Below are 22,055 nucleotides of genomic sequence, written 5' to 3' on the forward strand. Positions count from 1 at the left end.
TTTGCATGCAATATATCATACTATACACAATGTCATGAATATTAGCACATTCTGAGAAATGCATTGATTAAAAATGCATTTGACTTACCCAGATGCTCTGCTAGGTTCAGGTTTAACCTTTGTCAGGTTGTTTGTCATCAAAGTTTTAACTGGACTTTTCTGATCATCAGAATCAGAGTCTAAAACTGTCACACAGCTGACTTTAGTTGTCTGAGTCTTGGAGATATTCAGTCCAATTACAGATGTAGTCACTGGCATCCGACCATGAATGCCTGTGGAATAAATGGGGGAAATAAATAAATAGATGGTTTTTATTTAAAATCATTTGTATTGAATTTTTCTCTTGCATTGATCCCATGAAATGTACAAATATTCGAAACAATATATACAATATGCATTCAACATTTAACTCTTACAGTGGCAATCCTGAGATATTTCGTCAAACTTGATCAGCTTTATTTTGGTCACCCCGAAAAAAAGCATGTCAAGAACCCGAGATATATTTCCAACGTGGCAGTTAAAAAATGCAGATCAGGAAAATTTTAAAAACGGCTTACAGGCAGGGCCATCATTTCAACTTTTCTGGGAGGGGGGGGGGGCAAAGAACACGTACTCAATGTGTGTGTGTGTGTGTGTGTGTGTATATATATATACACACCATTTTTAGTGTATTTTCTAAAGCTGGGGGGGGGGGGCGTTGCCTCCAGCCCCGAGTCCCCCAAATGATGGGCCTGCTTACAGGGTTAGCACAAAACATTTTGTAATTTCTGCCCAAAAGGAAAAGGTGAGAAATTAATTTTTTTCACTTTAACCTTCCAACAGCCAGTGTTCCAACTGGGAACATTGGTTTTATTAATTAGAAGAAAAATATTTTCTCACATGAAAGCACTTGATTTCTTTTTCCTGAACATGTGAGATTCCAAACTTAATTTACAAAACAAAAATTTCATTCATTTCAGCAGTTGTGCCATGAATTCAAATTTTTTAAATTACCTATTTTTAAAATTAAAAAAGTAATATATTTTTTTAATTTAACTTTTTTTTTATATTTTTAATGTTGTTTCTATGGATATAGGCAAGCCCAAAAAGCATACAGGAATTTTTTTTCTCATGAATTTTATGGTTGATATCTTTAAACTAAAGGATCAGAAGAAGAATTAACTGAAAATAAATCAAGAAAATCTATTGAAAACTCAATTCGGCAGGTAAAAGGTTAAAAGAATGTATTTAAAAAAAGTTATGTTTTAACATAAATGAAAAACACCAATTAAGAAATTACTAAACAAATATGATGAATACCCAAACTCCAATAAATAAATAATGCCCACATACCAAGATTGTCAGGAGTCAGAGGAAGTACACTAGCGCATGTGGAAACAGGCACAGCATTAGCACAATTTGCATTGTGGACAATTCTTCCTGTCACTTTTCTTTCTGAGACAGCCATTCTGCTTCTTTTCGCCCTTCATACAAATTTTAAAAAATTACATTTTGATTTTCTCATAAATATAATTATGCAAGTTCAACTCTATATGTCAAAAGTAAAGGACACCATGTCACAAAAGTGCAATTTTGAAGGAGAGAAGTTTAAAGTTTTTTTTGTTTGTTTGTTTCTTTATTTACAGCTTACTTGTTTATGAATATTTTTCAATAAACCTTTGTACCTTTATTATTTCGACTACTAACTTTCAAATTATAATACTGTAGGTTTTAGGGTGTATTAATTTTTTAATTTAAAAAATGTTTACAAAACCTTATTGACATGGAGCACTTTACCTTAGAGTTAAAAATTAGAAAAGTCAATACCTGTGACAGTGTCTTATGCTTCTACGTTTGATTGTTAATAAAATGCATTCTATCATAGGCAAAATTGATTTATTCCACTCTTACAACTAAATGAAGACAAAAATGTTGACTGATATTGAAAAAATATATATTTATACATCAGTCAAAACTCAAAAGCTTCAGGTTTGTGAACTTCTGGGTAATTTCAGGCATTGGTAGATATTGGCAAATTCTTATAAAAACCATGACAAACGAAAGGTATAAATGGCAACAATGATATCAAACAGGCTCGTGGCCAGAAATTTTGCTCAGAGGGGCGGGGGGGGGGGGGAAACCAAAGTGATCGAAAAATAGATCTGACTACCCTTTTCCGGTCATTTCTTCACATTTCGGGGTGGGGGGTGACCAGACCCTCAAGTTCCCCCCCCCCCCGGTCTTAATATCAAATCTTCATATTTTTGCCTAGAAATCAGTAACAAGTCATCAGTGATGGGTAGTAAAGCTTCAGGCCATCTGATGAGTTTACTTCTCCGGGATTTTTTAAATCAAGTTCTTTGAATTCATCATCAAAAAACCTTTTGAAACAAATTTTCAAAAAAACTTTCAAATATCATCTTGAATATAGCTGTCTTAATACAAGGGCCCACTCAGCTCACAGACAGGAGAAATCCAGTGCAGAGGGAGACTCATGAAAAATCAGGTCTGTTTAAAACTTTTGACAGTAAACATGTACATTGCAGGCAGTCATCTCTAGCCAAGTAGGCACCACAGAAAAATCACCTTGCTCAGGGGCCCCCATGATGCTCTTTGAGATGGCCATTAAAATAGGTTGTTTGTCAGCATGAAGTTTTCTCAAGGCAAAAGAAGCTTCTCTGCCAATAATTAATGAGTTTATTTGCTTAAAGCTTTCACATTCCAAATTGCATACCGCTTCTTTGATACATGTTTGGCGTACAAGTTGTTGTCAGTATTGTCATGTTTGATGTTTGGTTTTTTCTTTTGTTTCCCATATGACCATGAACTGGATCAGTTTCCATATGGGTGTGGCTCTTTAAGAAAAACTTTTGATCAATTTGTTGAATCTGTGGATGGATTTTTAAAATCAAAAAAAAAAAAATAAATAAATAACTGTAACAAGAGACTTCTTATTTTGTCCATATGATAATTTCTTATCTGTGGAATTCTATTCTCTCTGAATGGTAGAGTCTGGTATCACGCTATTTGCCAATTTTAACAGACACAAAGCCATTTCTTTTCCGCCACAAGCCCCTTTATTTTTATCTTACATCAGGCAATATGCTGATCAGTTGGAGGAATCATAAATAATAAAGTTTCTGCATGGAGAAGTGAGGAGTTTGCCCAAGGCCTACCATCCCCCAAATGGAGCCTTAACAATTAAAAAACATTCACTGACTAACTAAATGTCTTTAGACAACCATAAGTATTCGTGTTGTATTTGTATTTGATCCAGGTCATGGATCCAGCCCCCTTATATCCCACTCAGACCCTGACATAGATGAACAAACCTTTCGGTTCATGTGGGCCATATGACAATGGGAAGAAGGGATAAAATGGATTTGAAAAATGTTCAATCGATGCTGGAATAATTTATACATAGCTAGTGGACTACAATCAATGGTGCATAACTATATCAAGAAACCATGTAAGACAATTTGCCCAGATGGTGCTTTATCCCTCCCAAGTATGCACAGAGGTATAAGGCTTCAAGTCTACTTCGTGCCCTTTGCCTCTTAACAAAATGTGACACGATGGCTTTTTTTTATGAAATGGATATCTCTGGAATTTATTGAAATAGGACTTAGTGTCGTATATCTATGTGCAGTGTAATGAAAGTACAACAAATAAATAGTGCTATCCCAATTTTCAAAAAGTGGACATGGTGCCCTTTACCCCCAGCATATAGAACTAAACTAATGAATAATGATAAAAAATGACTAGTATTAACAAACATGTAAAAAAAACTAAAAAAAAAAAAAAAAATCAACTTACGGGATATGAGAATCAACTTCTTCATCTGAATCTGAGCTGATTGTTATAACACTGATAGGAGGACTAGGTGTGTCACAAATGACTATAGTAGGTTTATTTGACTCTGTCCCAGCTGCAACAGCCTTGGCTCTGAAAAAGAACAATCAGTTATCAATATTTGCAGAAATAAATTTAATAATACTATCCCTCAAATGAAAAAAAAAAAAAAATCCTGCAAAAGTAATACAATAATTCATTGCCCATAATTTGTCCTATTTTGAAAATTGAAACATGTCCTCTCATGAGAGCCAAACTTTTAACAGTTATTTTGATGTGTTCCAAATGTTAAATGCATATACTTTCTCCTAAAAACTGAAAATGGTGTAAAATAATTTATTTTCAAGTAAACTGGCAAATAAATTAATTGAATCAAAAAAAAAAAAAAGTTTTTTTTTCTATTGCACGCGTGCACGCACACACACAAAATAATGCTTACCCTGATTTTGACACTTTAGAAGTAGTACCATGCGTACTCCAGTGACCATGCTGGCCTGCAACACATACACCAGCAGCGTTAGATGGCATCCCAGCCAAGCTCATGCTACAATCAGAACGATGCTTCATGCATTCCCATTTAGGAGTAACTTCTTCTCGCACACGCTTTTTTGCAGGCGATACATGACTGGTATTGACCTCTCTTTCTTTTGCAGTCCTAATAGAATATTTTTGAATGATTATAAATATTTTGTCGATGTATATCAGATCGATATTTTAAGCAGCAATTACGAGTAATTGGCATGAAACTACACTTTGTAAAATAACAACTGTCTGCAGTATCATATAATAGCAAACAACAAAGTAAATGAATAAAGAAACATTTAAATAAAAAAATGTTTGATAATTATTTTTCTCAAAGCAACCCAATAAGAATTTGCACAAAATATATTATCATAGGATTTTCTTCTTTACGTTATGCTCATATAAATAAAGAGATATAATCTCTGCATTACAGATGGAATATCTACTTATATATAGAATATCTATGATTAGTATCAAGTATCGTATTATAAAACACCTCCCATATCCGAAACAGAGGCTGAGAATCCATTTAGGGGATATGATTAAGTATCTGGAAAGAGCTGTAAAAGGGCTTCAAAACTCATTGAAGCTAACAAAGGGCTGTCTATTGGAGAAATTTGCCTACTATATAGAGATTTAAAATTTAGCTGACAGACCTAGCACAAATCCCATCAGAGCAAACATATCTTTTGAAATGCAAATGTATAAAAATTATTTTGCTTATCAACTGACATAATTCATATAGCAAAAAATAAACATAGGGGGTGGGGGTAAATGACAATGAAGGAATGGGGAACATCATACCTTAATCTCTGCTGCTTTTTTGAAGATGAAGAGCTGTTGGGAACCAAACCCAAAGCATTTGTCTTGCTTGAATGGCAATGGCTGACAGAAATCTGCTGGGCCAAATGTCTATGCTGTTGATTTGTGGCAGCTGATCTGCACTGTGATGTGCCAGTGCTCATAAACGTCCATGGTTGCTGCAGACTTGGAGCTGCCAGAGCTGCTGCTGCTGCGGCCTGTTGATGCAACAAAGGATTTAATTGACTATTGCAATCACGAAGATGGTCATACATGGCACTGTCATGTACTTCCTGCAATAAAAAATCATGAAGATGAAGACATAATGATATTTGCAGTAGTCAAATCTCTTAAATATTGAATTTTTTTTTAAGTTTCACCTGAAATATTACAAAGCTTGAATCAGCAAAAAAGGTGTCAGTCAAAAAATTATGATAACATAATATTTTTGGAGAAATTTAAGGGTGAAATAAAAATTTACTTGACACAAAAATTTGAATACCTGCTTATAATATTTTTTCCCACGAAACATTTATATACCCACATATTATAGAAATACAACACTTACAACAGGAATCACAGCGGGTTGTTCAGGTAAAAGAGCAGCTCTTTCCAATACCAAAGAACGACTCCATGGTTGGGAATCTGGTATGATAGGTTGTTGAACAGCTCTCTGAGCAGGAATCTGCTGCCACGAAGGAACAAACATTTGCCTGTTGGCCGGCCAGCTTGACTGAACAGCATTCTGTAAAGCAAATTTAATTTAGCATTTTTGCAGGTAATGCCTTCAGTATTTAAGGGGGAAAAAAAAAGAGTCATATTCAACATTATATTTAAGTGCAAGGCAAATGTAGAATGGAAAAAATCACAAACAATTTTCAAATGATTTGGATATTAATTCTTCTGTTTTACTGTAATTAGGAAAGCAACAAATATGCAGTTTCTTATGAGTTGAATGGTGTGACTATCCCGGATGCAACTAGGGTCACTGATTTGGGAATTCTCACTAACGAGCAGCTTAGGTTTTCTGAAAATTGTTCAGCAGTGGTCAAAAAACAAATAGAATGCTTGGTTTCATTTTAAAAAAGGTCTCTTCGCGTTCTCCTAAAGTCATTCTTCCACTTTTCTGAGGCTTAGTTCGTCCTGGACTGGAGTATGCTGTAAGGTTTTGAAGACCATACTTACAGAGGGACATAGACTTGGTTGAAGGGGTGCAGAGAAGAGCTACGCGTGTCCTTATTGGCACACAGGGCTTGAGTCATGAAGGAAGACTTCATTTTTTGAATATGTTTACATTGGATGAACGCAGGTGTCGAGGAGATATGATCGAAGTGTTCAAAATTTTCAATGGGATGGACCATGAATTACTTCTACACCGTCAGTCAACTGCTTTTACAAGAGGACACCAGTATCAATTGGTAAGGGACAATGCGAGGTTATGGTGTCACAGGGAATCTTTCTCTAATAGGGTTGTTAATAAATGGAATAGCTTACCCCCGGAGGTAGTAAATTGCAACACAATTGACACATTTAAAAAGAAATGCCATAACATGTTGGGGTAAATTGAGAAGTTATCCTTACTTAGAATGAGACAACCATAATATTCTTATGGGCATTGTATAATATTTCATCATGTATGTATATTGTTTGTAATTGCATTTTTAATTGGGGTGCTGTATTTTTTAAATATATGACATCCATATTTATTATAGGCATGTTTTTCTCAGCCACCTCATTGGGCATTTTGCCTGTTGTGGCATTGTATTTGTAAAAAAATCTTACCGTTAGAAGCATCTGACGTCCATTTTGTTCCACAACTGACACAGGAACATATTGCTGAGCTCCAACCTGCAACACCATGGAGAAAATGTATTAAACTATATGAAACATTGCCACAAAAATTCATAATATACTTTAATCACAAATAATCACCCTATGCAAGTAAAAAAATTACCCTCCCCCCCAGGGGCGTAGCCAGAAATTTCGTTCGGGGGGGGGGACCACTTTCATTTTGGGGGGGGGGAACCAAAGTGACAGAACAATGGATTTGGCCATCTTTTTCCCTTTTTTCGGTCATTTTCTCACATTTCGGGGGGGGGGGGACCAGACCCCCAAGTCCCCCCCCCCCGACCAGTTTTCTTAATTTGGCATTCATAAAATCATATAAATGTTCATATATTTAAAAGAACACATATTTATTCAAAAATACTAACCTGAGTGAGTAGTGATTGCTGTATCTGAAGAGCTTGAGGCTGTGCTGCTTGTGCAGCAACTACAGGCAATACATGCTTAGCAGGGGAATTCAAACCTAAGACAAGATTGTAAAAATATATACCATTTAGAAATTAAAAAGTTGAATAAATATATCATTTAATAAGTGACAGCGTTAAGTCATAACTATAAGATCTAAAATTTACCAATTTTCTCATTTACAATATTTGAAGTTTGTTCAATTATGGTGATTTTTTAAAAAAAAAACAAACCCAGAATGCACTTGCTAAACTTACTCTGATAAGGTGGACAAAGTATAGAAGAAACACACAGGGATGGTGCCACATGCTGGAATGGATCACGGGCCTGAGCAGCTGCAGCAGAGGCTGTATAGAGGTTTCCAGTGACTGTTGGTGCAGCAGATACTCTTGGTTGAGGTTGCTCTTGGGTGAGGATACCCTGTGTACCAGACATAGACTGACTCTGAAAAAAATAATGCAAATTAAGCACGTCTTTTGAAAAAAAAAACCATTTATGAGGAAAAAAATAACAAAAGGTATTTGAAAAATACATGGGTATCTAGCAAGAAAATTTGCTGGGAATATTTGATGGGTGAAACTTAGGTTTAGTTAGGTTTACATTTTACATCACAAATTAGAAGCATTTTCAGAGAAAAAGAAGATACATGATTATTGTTTAATACCTGATTCTGGAGAGTATTGAACTGACTGTTGAATGTTAAGCCCACATTATTTGAAGATGAGAAGTTGGCAACGAGTGGCACCTGATTTTCATTGTGATTCAGAGATGAGTGCCTATTTCTACGACACACTTCCATCATCTGAACAGATGCTTTCACACTAAACAAAAAAAAAAAAAACCACATAAGTGAATCTTGAAGTTTTTATATAATTTTTAATGAAATTGACAAAGATAAAAAAAAGTATGGCAAAGAAATAGTTAAATCAGACAACCATAAGTATTTTTTATGGGTACAGCATAATATATTTTATCATGTATATATTTTGTTTGTAATTGCATCTTTAATTGGGTTACTGTATTTTTGAAATATTGCGACATTCATATTTGCACGGACATCTTTTTCTCAGTCACCTCATTGGGCATTTTATCTGCTGTGGCATTGTATTTGTATTTGACATAAATGAGAATTATTAAGTTGCACTTACTTGTTGCAATGGGCGTAATCAACCAAATGATTCAATGTAACAAAATTATGATTCAGAGCTTCAGGAGGTGATATTCTTCGCTCTTGATCAAGAGTGAGCATCCTTTTCAAGAGATCTATGAATTCCCTTCTATCAGCTTTCTCACCAAGCAATTCTCCCCCTTCTAGATCAGTGGGAACATTGACCTGTAATAAGTTTCCAACAATTATGTATTCAATAGCTTGCTTTGTTCCTTAGTATAAATGGAAAAGAAAAACTTATTAATGTCACTTATTGAGATCTAGAAGCCAACAATTTTGAGAATATACATTCAACCTTTTATCAGTTACAGTGCTCGTTTCAAGAATTTTTCCTTAAAAACCAAAGATGCTCAAGATTTCTTCATTAATGGATGAGAATGATTGATGATCTAAAGCAATGTCTTGAATTAGCAAGACCATTTTATGAAACATTTAGTCATTTAAATTTTGGTGATGATTATTTTTCTTTCAAAGAAATACAAGTAGTATATTGTAGTAGTTATCAACATATGAATAGCAAATATTAACATGTTTCTCACAATTAGGCCGCACAAATATAAATTAAACAATTAATATAACTGGTTAGCACTGGAAGAAAATCTAAAGACATTCCCCAAATATTCCTTTACTGTAATTTCCTGTACATAACTCATGGGCCATCCATGAAAATTTTTTTATGCTAGGCTGGTATCTACAACAGGGTTCCAAGCAAAAGATTTTTGACAGGCCTGTTTTCAGTGAATTTACAAACAATCCAAACTAAGAAATCATATTACTAACATACAGATCAGATCACCAATGGGTCTAAAGGCTGGAGCCCTGTCAGACTAACATATTAAAGTACATGGAAATGGTTATTGTTCTGCTGATATTTATTCAGATTCTTACTCCTCCAGTGCCATTTCCAGCTGAAATAATTGGAGAGGAGAAGAGGAACTGCAAATGTGTAGGTTATATACAGAACATTTGCATTTTGGTGCATGTTTTCATTTCTCCAGGTTATATAGAACTGCTATAGATGGGATGGGAAACTAAGGTAATTAAAAAAATTTTAAAAATACACATCTGACAAAAATGAATCTTATTTTACAATGGTTTACTGAAAATAAATTCCCAAAATACCTGAGCCATATCATCAAGGCAATTGAAAATATATTTTCTAGCTTCCTTGGACTTGATGTTAGTCTCTGCTTCATGCTCTTCAGGAGTCTAAAAATAAAAAGTTTCTTTAAAAATTATTGACTGTAAATATATTAATTCAACATCAAATTTGAATTATTCTCCACATATCATAAAATAAACTGTTAAAATCCAAACAACCAAAAAAGCACTTTTCTCACTATCTTTTTTTTATTACCTTTAGCCTCCAAAAAGGATAATTGCTATCAGTTTCTCTATGGAAGAACCGTGAAGTTTTAGTTGCTGCATTGAGCATATGCTCTGCTGGAAGACCCTGAGTTTGGCTGATATAGCGTATCTGAAAAGAAAAAAAATCCCAGTTGTTGTGGGTATAATTTTAAATCCATAAAAATCTTGATGTTATATTCTTTGTAAAAAATATTAAAAATATATGCTACATACATATATATATATTTTTTTAAGTTCTAACAGCCGATTTCCCAAAATTTAAAGCATGGGAATGATTATTTTTTTGTGATTTTCTTATATTAAAACATTTTCTTGGAAAAAATATTTCAAGAAGAAAAATATAATTTTTTTCAATATTTTACCAAGGAAAAAAATACATAAACACAACAATTAAAGAAATCGAAATCAGATTTCAACATATCATACATACATATTTTACGTAGTAACATACCTGATCATATTCGGATGACCCAGGATAAAGAGGCCAACCCAGGAACAGCTCAGCTATGACACAGCCTAAAGACCACATGTCAATAGCTTCACAAAACGGAAGACCTAAGATTATTTCCGGTGCCCTATTCAATTATAAAAAATTAAAATCCATTAGCGATCAGCACATCATTTCAAAAACTTTCGTTTAATAAACCAGAATTGGATTTTGGTGTATTGGTACATGGTAAAATGAAATTAGATTATGCATTCAAATGTTTGCATAATACTATAGTCACCTGTAATATCTGCTCTGGAGATACGTAGAGCACACGGCTTTGGAAACATGGCTTGCAGACCCGAAATCAATCACTTTAACTCTGAAAGGATGCCTCATAGGGTCAACCAACATGATATTTTCTGGTTTCAAATCAGCATGAATCAGACCCAATTGCTGTTGATATAATATTAGATTTAGTATTTTCTTTTTTTTACATCATATTTTTAGAATATTTCATACAAAAATATAATTCATGAATCCAGGGGTGTCAGAAGTGTTCGGAATTTGTGGGTGCTCATCTTGATCTTTACATAAGGAATTTTTATTTCTTAATTCAATGGGTGCTCAAACACATGCCATAAATTACCATGGGTGCTTCAGCACCCCTGGCTTCAACGTGAAATGTCCTTACCTTTAGTTTCAGCAAGGCCGTCAATACTTGCTGGAGAATGGGACGGATGTATTTTAAAGAAAGAGGACTAAACTTGTTCTGCTTCAGAAAGTCATACAAATTCTGCTCCAGCATCTCAAACACCAAGCATGTGTGATTCTTATGGGAGAAGCATTCAAAGGCACGCACAAAGTTGAACTACAGAAACAAAAAAAACAGATAAGAAATAAGATAAGAGGAAATAATAGGATTATATATTATAAGAAAACAAAATAAATCAAGCATAACACAGTAATGGAAATTAAACTTTGCAACTGATTCTATTACTAATTATTTCAAAAATTCATTAAAAAAATCACAAAAATTAAATAAAAACCATCTTTTGAACTGAATTTAATAAATTTACATAAATTTTTATTTATCTATGGAGCAATAATTAATTTTGAATAATTAATCAGGTACTTTAAATGAAAGTCATCTAGAGAAAATACAGAAACATGCCAAGTTTCAAAATATTGAAACTGTCACATGAAACATAACTACTAGAAACATTAATTTATCATGTACAACTATGCAGCACCGTCTTTACGAATGGGCCCACTCTCAAGAAAAGTGAAGTCCCACAAAAATGAAATCTCGTTGAAATTCTAAAGAATTTGCCTGGTAGGGCCTCACAAAAATTACTTGTCTCGTGGGCCCATGATGTTCTTAAGACGGCCCTGCAACTATTATGTATTCATGAGAGTAATAAGCTGAAGCTGGGCTTACTTCATCAGCATTTTCTTGACTGAGGCGCTGCAAAATGTTGACTTCGATTTGGCCTTGCCTTGCATAAGAAGGATGGTTTTTCAGAATTTTAATAGCTACTATTTCATTGGTACCCTTTTTCCAGCACTTGACAACCTAAAAATTTCAGACACATTAGGATTTAATTAAAATATAGTTATATTTTCTTTAATGGCAACATACATGGGAGGGGAGAAGAATCTTCATACAGCAAAATGCTGAAATAGAAGAATTGAGTTGCAAAAAATATAATGGAGTATGGAATTATAGAATTAAATCATGTATTTGTTACGGTAAATTTGATGTGTCTAGTCATTATGCATAATAATTGACCAAAGAGGTACAATGCATAACTGATAAAAATTTGACTATGCATAATATAACTGATTTATCGCATTTACTGTGACATGTACCTCCATATATATATATATATATATATATTCCTCTTTTTTTTTCTAACAAATTGGTACATGACAGAAAGTTTTGTGTATTATGTGAGGTGCCTTATCATATTTGATATATTTGAAATTTCAAATCAAGTAAATGTCAGAATCATGCACATTTCATATTAAGGAAGTGCTGCCATCTGCCTTCCATTAGCAGAAGTGAAAGTTGCAGACGCCTGAATTTTCATGTAAGTATTGTGTAAGAAGATCTGCCTGCCTCTCTGAGAGCTGTTTTTCAAAGTGTTTACTAGATATTTTTTTACAAAAAATGAAAGATATGGTTTACATCTCGAGGAGATACTTACCTGGCCAAATGTTCCTCTTCCAAGGAACTCCAACACTTCATATTGATTAGAACTGGAATAAAGCACTTCATGTTGAACCAGCTGGTAATCGCCTTCATTACCAGATGAATTGCTTTTGCTATTGGTAGCTGCTGTTGTTGTACTCGTGGTGGTGGATGCTTTGAAAGAATGGACAGCAGTTGAACCATGCTTGTGATGGTAGCCGTGCCTCTGCGAGGAATGATGGTGTATATGTTCACTTCGCTTCTGAGGCACATGCTGAGGAGTAGGCTGCTGGCTGTGAGCCTCTGCCTGTTGCTGCTGTTGTTGTTGCTGCTGCTGTTGCCTGGTTTGCTGCTGAAGAGGTTGATGGTGCTGGTTGTCAACCACGACATGGATAATGGGAGCACTGTCCAATTCATCTGCTTTCCTCTTCACCCCATAACGTTGCTGCTATAGGAAGAAAGTATAAATTGACACATATTATTCTAAGAATCACAAGAAACCAAAATGAGGTCAAGAGAATCTATTCATGCAAAAGAAATGAATCGTACTTGGTTATTTTCATGCAGCTTTATTGCTGTAGTCCTTATCACATTTGGAAGTGGATGTCCCGAGCCAGCTGTGGTTTTGACTGTGCTGCGGGATCCATAGATACTGTTGGTCGAAGGAACAGTGAATGGGACAGTGCTGTTATTATTATTACTGCTGCTGTTATGGGATTGGTCTATTGCATAGTTCACCGTATTGCCAGTGGTTGTCTCAGCCAGCAAATTGCTGGTAGAGGTGACATCGCTCACCTGGTGAGGATTGCCATATTCAGAGCTGAAAAAAGGAAAAAAAAGAATATTAGTAGATGATGTTACCTTAAAAGCATTGCCTAAATTCTCGATTATACGGAAAAAATCAGTTGATGTGTCTAAAATTAGTATAAGAGGGGAAAATACCAATTCAGGTCTTCTAATTTCCATTTCTTCGACGTATCACAGTTCGTGCCATTGATCTGGGACAACCTGTGGGCTTGCACGTAATGAACGTTTTCGAGCATCCCAAAGTTTTCCTGAATAAGAAAAGATAGATAGAATAAGTCCTGTATCCTTGACATGACACTGACATCAACGAAATCGGAATAATATGTAAAGCATGTGGGAATGAGAGATTTCTTCAAATCCCGAAAATAAAAATAATGCACTTCAAATTACGTTTATGGTGTGTGATAAATGTTGTATATGGTTCAGAATCAGTTTCAAGGGGAAAAACACATTTTATCTACATTGCCGTTACATTTGGGTTTATATATTGCAGAGAAAGCTTGGATAGTAGGCAAAGCTGACCATTACTTGAAAGTAGGTATGGAAGGATCAGTGCACAAGTGTACTACGTCCATTTTTTCCCCACATCATCAGGTTTTTTAATGCCCGAATAGGTGTAAAAGTAATATCTTTGAGTGTTACGGTGAACCACGTTCTTAATGCATTCTAATGCCACATTTTGTGGCATTGGAATGAACAGTGCACCACAGAATTGATTGCGAAAAAAAAACTTTGAGAACCAATTTCTGGAAATCAAGATGTTATGGACTTGGTTCACCTGAACTCAGAACCCTCCATATTAATCAAATAATTGAAAAAAATCTTTAAAAAAAAAAAGATCTGAAGGAACGCTATGTTCTGATACACGTAGCAAGGCTGTTCGGCCTGTCATAAACTTAATGATTTATGAATGCAAGGAAATTTTAACTTTAGATATAAAGTAATTCCCTATATACAATTCACATGCAAATTCCTTGTAGTTATCTGTATCACCACTAGTAAAAACTTAAGGAATTGAAAGGGTTACTGGTCTGGTTTTTTTTAAAGAAAAAAATGATAATTATCCTTCTACTGGAGCCTACATACCACCTATTAACTTTTTTATATAGATCGCTTTTAAAAATATTTATTTCTATTCAACCTCCTTCAGAGAGAAATAAAAAACTGTAGATAATAAGCAGTGGTCTATCAGCCCCCAAGGCCAAATCTAGCTTTTTTTTGGATGCATAATCAGCAGAATATTTAAACTGAAATTTATTAACATACACGTATATACAATACATACACAAAGTAATTACAACATGACATACATACACATATAACATACATGGTCCACTTCTGTTATGCCTAAGGGATCAGTGGGATCCATCCATCCATCCAAGGCAAACTATAAAGAGCATTGTCATACGCAGGGGAAGGGGGCCCAAGCCGAGATTATAGTGTTATTTTGAGTGAAAAAACGTAACCCTTCAGAAGAAAAGTATCTACGTTGATGGCAAAACACAGATAGAGCATAGTGAATAGCATAATCTTAAACATGATTTTCTCAATTAATCTAATCACAATACAGGTAAGAAATTACGATAATTCACACATTTCGGAAAAATCTCATAATAGTATTGTTGTGCGAGAATAAAGTCAACAGGAGTATCCCGAAGACCGCGAGATCACTGCCGTGAACTAAAGCATGATTGTAGCTACTTGAGAGATTATTAGTGTAAGGCCTATTTTCCGGAATACAGAAATAGTGTGGTGGTGAGGGGAATCTGATACGCGTCAAATTACCGAGTGAATGGTACCTCAGTATTCAACGTATGAGCATAATTCCCGTCTTAAGCCGATGATAATGAACCAAGGTCTTATCTATTCCAACCCCAGTGGCTGACTCCACGTTCCAAGAAAATTCCACTGATTATATTTACTGATTATCAGAAAAGTGGGAAGGGGACAGCTCTAGCCTTTCATCAGAGCACCCTCCTTCCCCAACGGGATATCGCTATCCTACCACGAGATTTGTTGGTACCTATATAGTGGTGGGGGTGATAGTGGAAAGAGGATGAAACCCAGTAGAACCTGTAAGCTCCTTTTCACAAAATTTCTATCCCCATATATAGGATATATACAGTATGTGCGTGAATGTGCCACCAGGATTCTCCCACCGGTCTCTCCATCTCACTCTGGCTGTCAAGAAAGATATGCAACTCACGCAACTGTGTGGGCACCACCACCTAGCAACTTGCCTCCCTCACACATGCCTCCCTCAAATGCCCAGAATATCTTCTTAGATATTCCTCTACTGCTTCACGTTTTCCATCTTCTCGTCGCTTTACCGTGGAGAGAGAGCCTACTGGATCTTTTGCGTGTATACCCCCCCACCACACAACTCCACATAGCATACTCTCACTCTCTCTCTCACTATTCCTCCCACTAGGTCCAGAGAGGTTCTAACCACAGAATAACAAGTAGGTAGAGGCAGCAGCAATAGATGGCGAGTGTTGTAGGGAAAGGGCCTACCGGGAGGGGGGGGGGGGAGGGCTCGTGATCCGAGAACGGAAATGACATTGATGCCCTGGAAATAGTGACGGGAGGTAGGAAAAGCGAAGGAAAGTTTGGCGTTCCATATACGTATATATATATATTTCAAGTCCGGGAAGCCCACTGTGGCCACGGATGCAAAATTCAGGACTGGATCGAATTTCTTTCTCCTATTGGAAAAGATGGAGCGGGGGGGGGGGGGTCATCTGTGTTGTTATATATATTCCTTGGACCAGGAATTTAGGATTTGGAAAGAAAAAAAAGAAATTCTTCGGTTGAAAAAGAAATAGGAAACCCATCATTTACATTTATTTCGCAACCGGGAGGCTTTCTAGAAGATTCCGATCGTGCATCGTCTTCCATTTATTTCCTAGAAAGTTCTATAATAGGTTATCAGCTAACAAACTTTGACAGAGTTCGCAAGATCGAAATATACAGTATATACGAAGGAAAAATGGCCATTAATTACAAAACACGGCCTGATTATTTTCCAATATTTGTTCAAAACTCTTTTTTTCCCCCCCCCCATGGTTCCAAGATGCGGGGGGGGGGAATTAATTTTCGAAAATTACGGTCAAATATCGATGTGAGAGTATAATGTTCGAAAATTAGTGATTGAAAATTTTTGAGGTTGAGGAGATAAATCTTAAGGGAAAACGTTTCGACGGCCAAATACAGCCGTTAAGCAGTCATGATAAAACATACAGGCCTTGTCTGGTTATCTATTTTTACGGCCATAATGTTTTGGGATCCTGCGATCGAGCAGGCAACCCCAAACCAGGATTTTCCACAGGCTTTTTTCTCTATAATGAAAAATAATAATGGGATTTATCTCGGGGATACGGGCTAGAGCCCTGTCAATTTCTCTCCTATGTGGGAGTCATGGGTGCGGCTGCGCACCTGCCTAAGTCCAGTCGATATTATTATTACGTGCCTTCTTGACACATGGGCCCTCATAATAATTATATCTAGTTACTATTTTAGGTATGTAAACCCTGGTTGGTAGATATTTCTATTCAGGAGGAGGGGGGGGGGGTGGGGAGAAGAGGTCCCTCTGAACTCTGAAAACTCACACAGGGAATCTGACCAGGGTGAACAGCAACTTGGCGACTTTTTTCCCAACGCCAATAGGGCAGAAAATCGAAGTAGGCGGTAACAAACTGGCATTATTGTTGTTGGTTTTTTTTCAATTTTTGAAGTAAATCCGGTAATAATATTTAGTAAGGCCCGTCATTCGGGGTTGTCGGGGGGGGCGGGGCATCCCCAGGCTTTAAGAAATACAATAGAAATGGACAAACAAGGTGAAATATATATAGGTTGAGTAGTGCCGTTTTAAAGCATGGGCCCATCCGGGCACGACCACGACCTCCTATATAACCAGGTTACTAGGCTGATAATCAGTTGATAACCAGGTGATCTAGGTGGTCGTGGCACGACCCGGGGGCCTCAAGAGAAGAGGGCCTCAGAAAATTGAGAAGTTGAATTTTTTAAGAATTTGACAGGTAGGGCCTCAGAAAAATCACTTGGCCCGGGGCCCATGATGCTCTTAAGACGGCACTGATGTTGAGCAATGCTCTTTGCGCCCCCCCCCCTGAAAAATGTTGAAATGACGAGCCTGTATTTGGTAACATTTTTCGATCATGTACAATATTAATTCAGGCATCCATATTTTTAAGTCACATGCCTGATTGGGCACGAGATTTTCCCCAGCCCTGATCATCGAATCTCAAATATTATAGTCAATAAAAAAAAATTACGAAAACACTCAGAATGATTCCGCTCCGTAAAGAAAATATTGATATACGACGATTTTTATGAAGTTTGAAAAAACATTTCTACGGTTGTGCCACGTCGATGCACTTCGAAAACTTTTGTCACAATGGTGACATCAAACACATGTCTGGTAGAATAATATCATAGTAGCCATAGCAAAATCTGAGTTTGGTAGAAACGCGAAGCCTCAAAGTTTTTTTTTGTTCTCTCGCAAGTTCGATACAGTGTGTCGTTCGCAAACATCTCGTTGCCATTATAATGATATTTTCTGGAAAAGAAAATGCGAACAAAGGAAGCGAATTGTTAAAAGGAAGAGTTCTCTACTGTGCCAGGAAGAGACAAAAATAAAATATGTGGAAACACATTTTATACATACATATGTATTCTATTTTTTTTTTTTTTCCTTTTTGATGTAAAAGGAAGGAAGCGGGGGGGGGGGGGAAGCCGCCCGTGCAGTTTTGCCATCACCAACAGAAAGGGAGTTCCACAGAGTTTTGCAGCTGCAGCTGAAGCAACGCCCCAAGAGGCGAAATGAAAGGACACGGGGAGAAAACAATATAGGTATGTATTGAAAGAAAGACCTTTTTTTTACGTCTATGACAGGGCGTCACATGCTCTGCCAGAGACAAACTGCCAGTAGTGAATCGCACTGCTCCGCAAAACCATTTTGAACCAGGGATTAGTAGTTGCATTCAGACATCAAACTGCCATCTATAATAAATACTACATGTACCCTGAAGTTGAAATGTGCAGTTGAATGAACAGATCGTTATCAGTCGAAGCGAGTTTTGTTGGGAAATTATTACCCAGTTCCAAGGCCCCAAAGAAAGACCCCGAATCCGGAAATAATTTTTCCATCACACAAGCAACCGGAATTTTTGAATCTTGAAGAATATTCATTGATATAGAGGTCCTAAACTATGATGCGAAATTTGCAAGAAAACAAGGAAAAATACAGGTTTAACAACGTGATGCTATAGAACAGTGATTCCCAACGTGGGCGTTAGAATGTTCTGGGGGGGGGGGGGGGTAGAAGATACGGGTATAACATAGGATCCTATGGGTTAGATTGCGATGGGAGAAAAAAATTTCGGAAAAAGAGGGCGATGGGACAAAAAGGTTGGGAAACTATAGAGTCAGTGTAACTCGGTTTATAGCCAGATATAGTTATTCCAGTCACCTTAGCTCGGTTGTCATCATCTTCACGGCTGCTCTAGGGTCTAGGAGAACATTTGTTTTTTTTCCACCTCCAGAAATTCACTCAAGCAAGTTTTCAAAAGTGTTTATTAATTATTGGAAATGTGCCCAAAAACCTGAAATCAAGCACAATGTACATCACAAGCATAGGCGTATGCAGAATTTTCTCGAGCGGTGTTTCAGATTTGTTTTCCTTCTGGGGGGATATTTATGTTTTTTCCTGCTAAATAATCTTAGCTCAAGAGGAGGTTCAGAATCCCAACCCCCCCTCTTGGCGTACGCCATTGATAACAAGCGTTGTATTCTATTGTGCTGTGCTCATTTTTAGCTAGCTGATCTCTCTAGTTAGCTATTTTATCACAGATGGCGTGTCTGGTAATATGGAATACTATAAATATTTATCGAATTAGGCTAGAATATCTCTTAAAGATGGAAAGTTCAGTAAGGTAAAAGAGGAACGGTTTAGAGATAATGTGTGTCCCCTGTTTTCGGTGGGGGGGGGGGCAAGAGACTACTGTACCGCACACCAACTCCGGTCATATATTGCCATACGGCAATTTCCAACCAGTGGAGTTGGGTGGGAAATGAAGGCTCCATCCATCGGTGGTCGCCCTGGGCTCGGTAGGTAAAGAACTTGCTTCGAACGTTCTATGTCCGGATTCGAACCCATGGACCTTGATGACTTCTTCACAGTGGAAGACGAGCATCTTTACCACTGCGCCACTCGGGCACGGGGCAAGAGACTAACACCATCGCATCATCAACTACAAAAGCAAACGATGAAATCTATTTTTAATTGTCATAGACTCATTAAATCTTGATTTTGATCGATTCGAATTATTTTTCTTCATTTTGGACCCCCGTATTCCATATTACCCCACGAAAATTGATTTTTTTTTTTTTTAAATGTTTTTTTTTACCCCCTTAGTTATAATATTTATCTTTAAATACACTTGTCAATGCAAAAAACAAGAAACTAAAGTTTAAAAAAAATACAGGTTTCTCCAGGCCCATAGCCAAAAATTTCGTTCGGAGGGGGGGGGGGGGAGAGAACCGAAGTGATAGAATATATTTGACCATCTTTTCCGGTCATTTTCACACATTTCGGGATGGGGGAAACCAGACCTTCAAGTCCTCCCCCTCACTACGGCCTTGGGTTTCTCCAATATGTTTCAAACCACAATAATCGAAAAAAATAAAAGTGGTATACCATATAACCCGGATGTCCTATACACCAACGCAACAAAACAAGAAAAAAATAACTTTTGCAAAAACATCTGAAAAGTCCATGTAGGAGGTGAAATATTATGTCCTCCACATGGCTTCAAACTGGGAACATCCAAATTCAGCACGATACATTTCTACGAGAGAAAACTTTTGTTTGGTATGATTCAAATTTTTTCTAATGATTAATAAAAATTATATTTTTTTCCATAATTTCAAAAAATCTCGAAAAATCAGTCAAAACATGTACATGTTTTCTCTATCCCGCACCCCCAGTTAAGAACCACTGACCTCTATAATGTTGTATAATACAGTATTTAAATCTTTCTAAAGAATGAAGAATTGTGATATTATGAGAGAACACTGAATGCCTGCTCACAAGTAAATCGTTCGTTAATACATGTAACAAGCGCACATGACATACGTATAGCCATAGGTCAAATTCTATTTCTGCACCAATTACGGTACTTTTACGAATTCCATACACGGCTACAAATTTTAAACGGCCGCTATTCAGATCCGTCTTTTTCTTTTCATTATAAAAGCGCAATTTGAGTAATGACACAATAATGGCGGGGAAAAAAAGGTCGAGGAGAATAAGAAAAAAAAAAATGCTTAAGGATATACATATGCATGCATATCATCTTTTCCGTTCCGTGGGCGGATGATACGGAAGAGACTTCCGATCAATTTCGCTGACACGGAAACTCTCGCCCCGGAATCGGAACTTCCACTGACAGGTATCGCTGAAAACTTTTTTTTTATTTTTCAAAGTTATGGGAAATTTTTCTTTCTTCTTTTTGGTATTTTTTGCTATTTTTTTCCTACTTTTTCATCCGGGCATTAAAACGATGACACGCAAAGAGGGATATGGGACTCACTGGAAAATTTGAATCTATCATCACAAGACGATGACGTACGAGCCTGAAAATGATAAATTCTGAATTAATGTTATTATGCTTATGAATCATCCATGAAACCATCTTTATGCGCAATAATCGAAGTCACAATTTTACTAGTTATACGGCTCTAGTGTCATTTATAACGAAAATAAATTGATGATCTATTCCAAAATTATAACATGAAAATATATCCATAATATTTGATGTAATCCCTAATGATTTTGTTTTGCTCACGTATAAAAAAAAATTGGAATAAATCACATTACTTGCTCAATATATACTTTCCCTGCATGGGGAAAAACCCCATAAATTTATGTTAATGATAACATATAAGTATCCTATATCACAATCACGGACTAGAAAAAAATCGAACACGGATGAATTTCTCTTAATTACCAAGCGAATGCTATTACCGAGTCTTTTTTAGCGTTTAGCAGTATACTAAACGCAACAGAAATTATGCGTAGAAATAGATTAAGAGTTCAAAAAACTAGATAAATACTAAAAAAAAATGGTGAAGAAAAGAAAAATAAATTGAACACAGAGGATAATAATGTGCACAGTCATGCATTCATGCGTAAGTACTTTATATATATGTACGTACACACATATATACAGTTCATGTGCTGTAGAGCACGGCATGAAATACAACCATTTTCGGCATAAAAATCTCTTTTATTCGTCGTTCCTGTTCATAGAGAACACGCTGGATAGGAAAAAATAAGTAAAAATGAAAGAGTATTGCGAGGAAAAATACAACCATAACGGGAAACGAGCACGACCAAGAAACACGCGAATAACAGAGGGAGGACCCTAAATGGCTATCTGACGTGAGCGCTCGCCATCCACCAGCGAAGGCAATGGAGGGCAATTTATTCCAGGAACTCCCCATCAACCATCACCAACCTATAAACTCCTGCTCGCAACTTCCATCCTGATATCACATTTCAAGAGAAACTTCGTAAATATCGATTCCACATTCTATGCAGTGTGTATCTAGGCGCCCGTGTTACTATACCTGTATATAGCGCAAGCATTGCCTAGTTACTTGCTATG

General features: G+C 36.4%; 1 protein-coding gene across 6 annotated transcripts in view; it reads right to left on the minus strand.

Moving 5' to 3' along the window:
* The window catches only part of LOC149081709 (uncharacterized), a 237,161-nt gene that overhangs the window by 10,659 nt on the left and 204,447 nt on the right, over positions 1-22,055 (minus strand). For 5 of the 6 annotated variants that reach the window (XM_089237123.1, XM_089237122.1, XM_089237118.1 and 2 more), the window contains 20 exons: positions 13,504-13,616; positions 13,111-13,381; positions 12,578-13,009; positions 11,809-11,943; positions 11,062-11,238; positions 10,669-10,823; positions 10,392-10,515; positions 9,930-10,049; positions 9,695-9,781; positions 8,553-8,737; positions 8,069-8,225; positions 7,662-7,848; positions 7,368-7,462; positions 6,937-7,002; positions 5,723-5,899; positions 5,158-5,447; positions 4,271-4,486; positions 3,796-3,924; positions 1,333-1,463; positions 89-272 (listed from right to left, as the gene is read on the minus strand). In XM_089237123.1, the coding sequence (XP_089093249.1) occupies positions 89-272; positions 1,333-1,463; positions 3,796-3,924; positions 4,271-4,486; positions 5,158-5,447; positions 5,723-5,899; positions 6,937-7,002; positions 7,368-7,462; positions 7,662-7,848; positions 8,069-8,225; positions 8,553-8,737; positions 9,695-9,781; positions 9,930-10,049; positions 10,392-10,515; positions 10,669-10,823; positions 11,062-11,238; positions 11,809-11,943; positions 12,578-13,009; positions 13,111-13,381; positions 13,504-13,604 (3,419 nt within the window). In that variant the 5' untranslated portion in view covers positions 13,605-13,616. The remainder of the gene's footprint in view (positions 1-88; positions 273-1,332; positions 1,464-3,795; positions 3,925-4,270; positions 4,487-5,157; positions 5,448-5,722; positions 5,900-6,936; positions 7,003-7,367; positions 7,463-7,661; positions 7,849-8,068; positions 8,226-8,552; positions 8,738-9,694; positions 9,782-9,929; positions 10,050-10,391; positions 10,516-10,668; positions 10,824-11,061; positions 11,239-11,808; positions 11,944-12,577; positions 13,010-13,110; positions 13,382-13,503; positions 13,617-22,055) is intronic. The other variant, XM_089237120.1, reaches the window with a different exon arrangement.

The sequence above is a fragment of the Pholcus phalangioides genome, unplaced genomic scaffold (assembly GCF_987345545.1).
Source record: "Pholcus phalangioides strain wild (caught in Gottingen) unplaced genomic scaffold, Ppha-v1.0 ptg000009l_1, whole genome shotgun sequence".
In the NCBI taxonomy this organism is placed as follows: Eukaryota; Metazoa; Arthropoda; class Arachnida; order Araneae; family Pholcidae; genus Pholcus; species Pholcus phalangioides.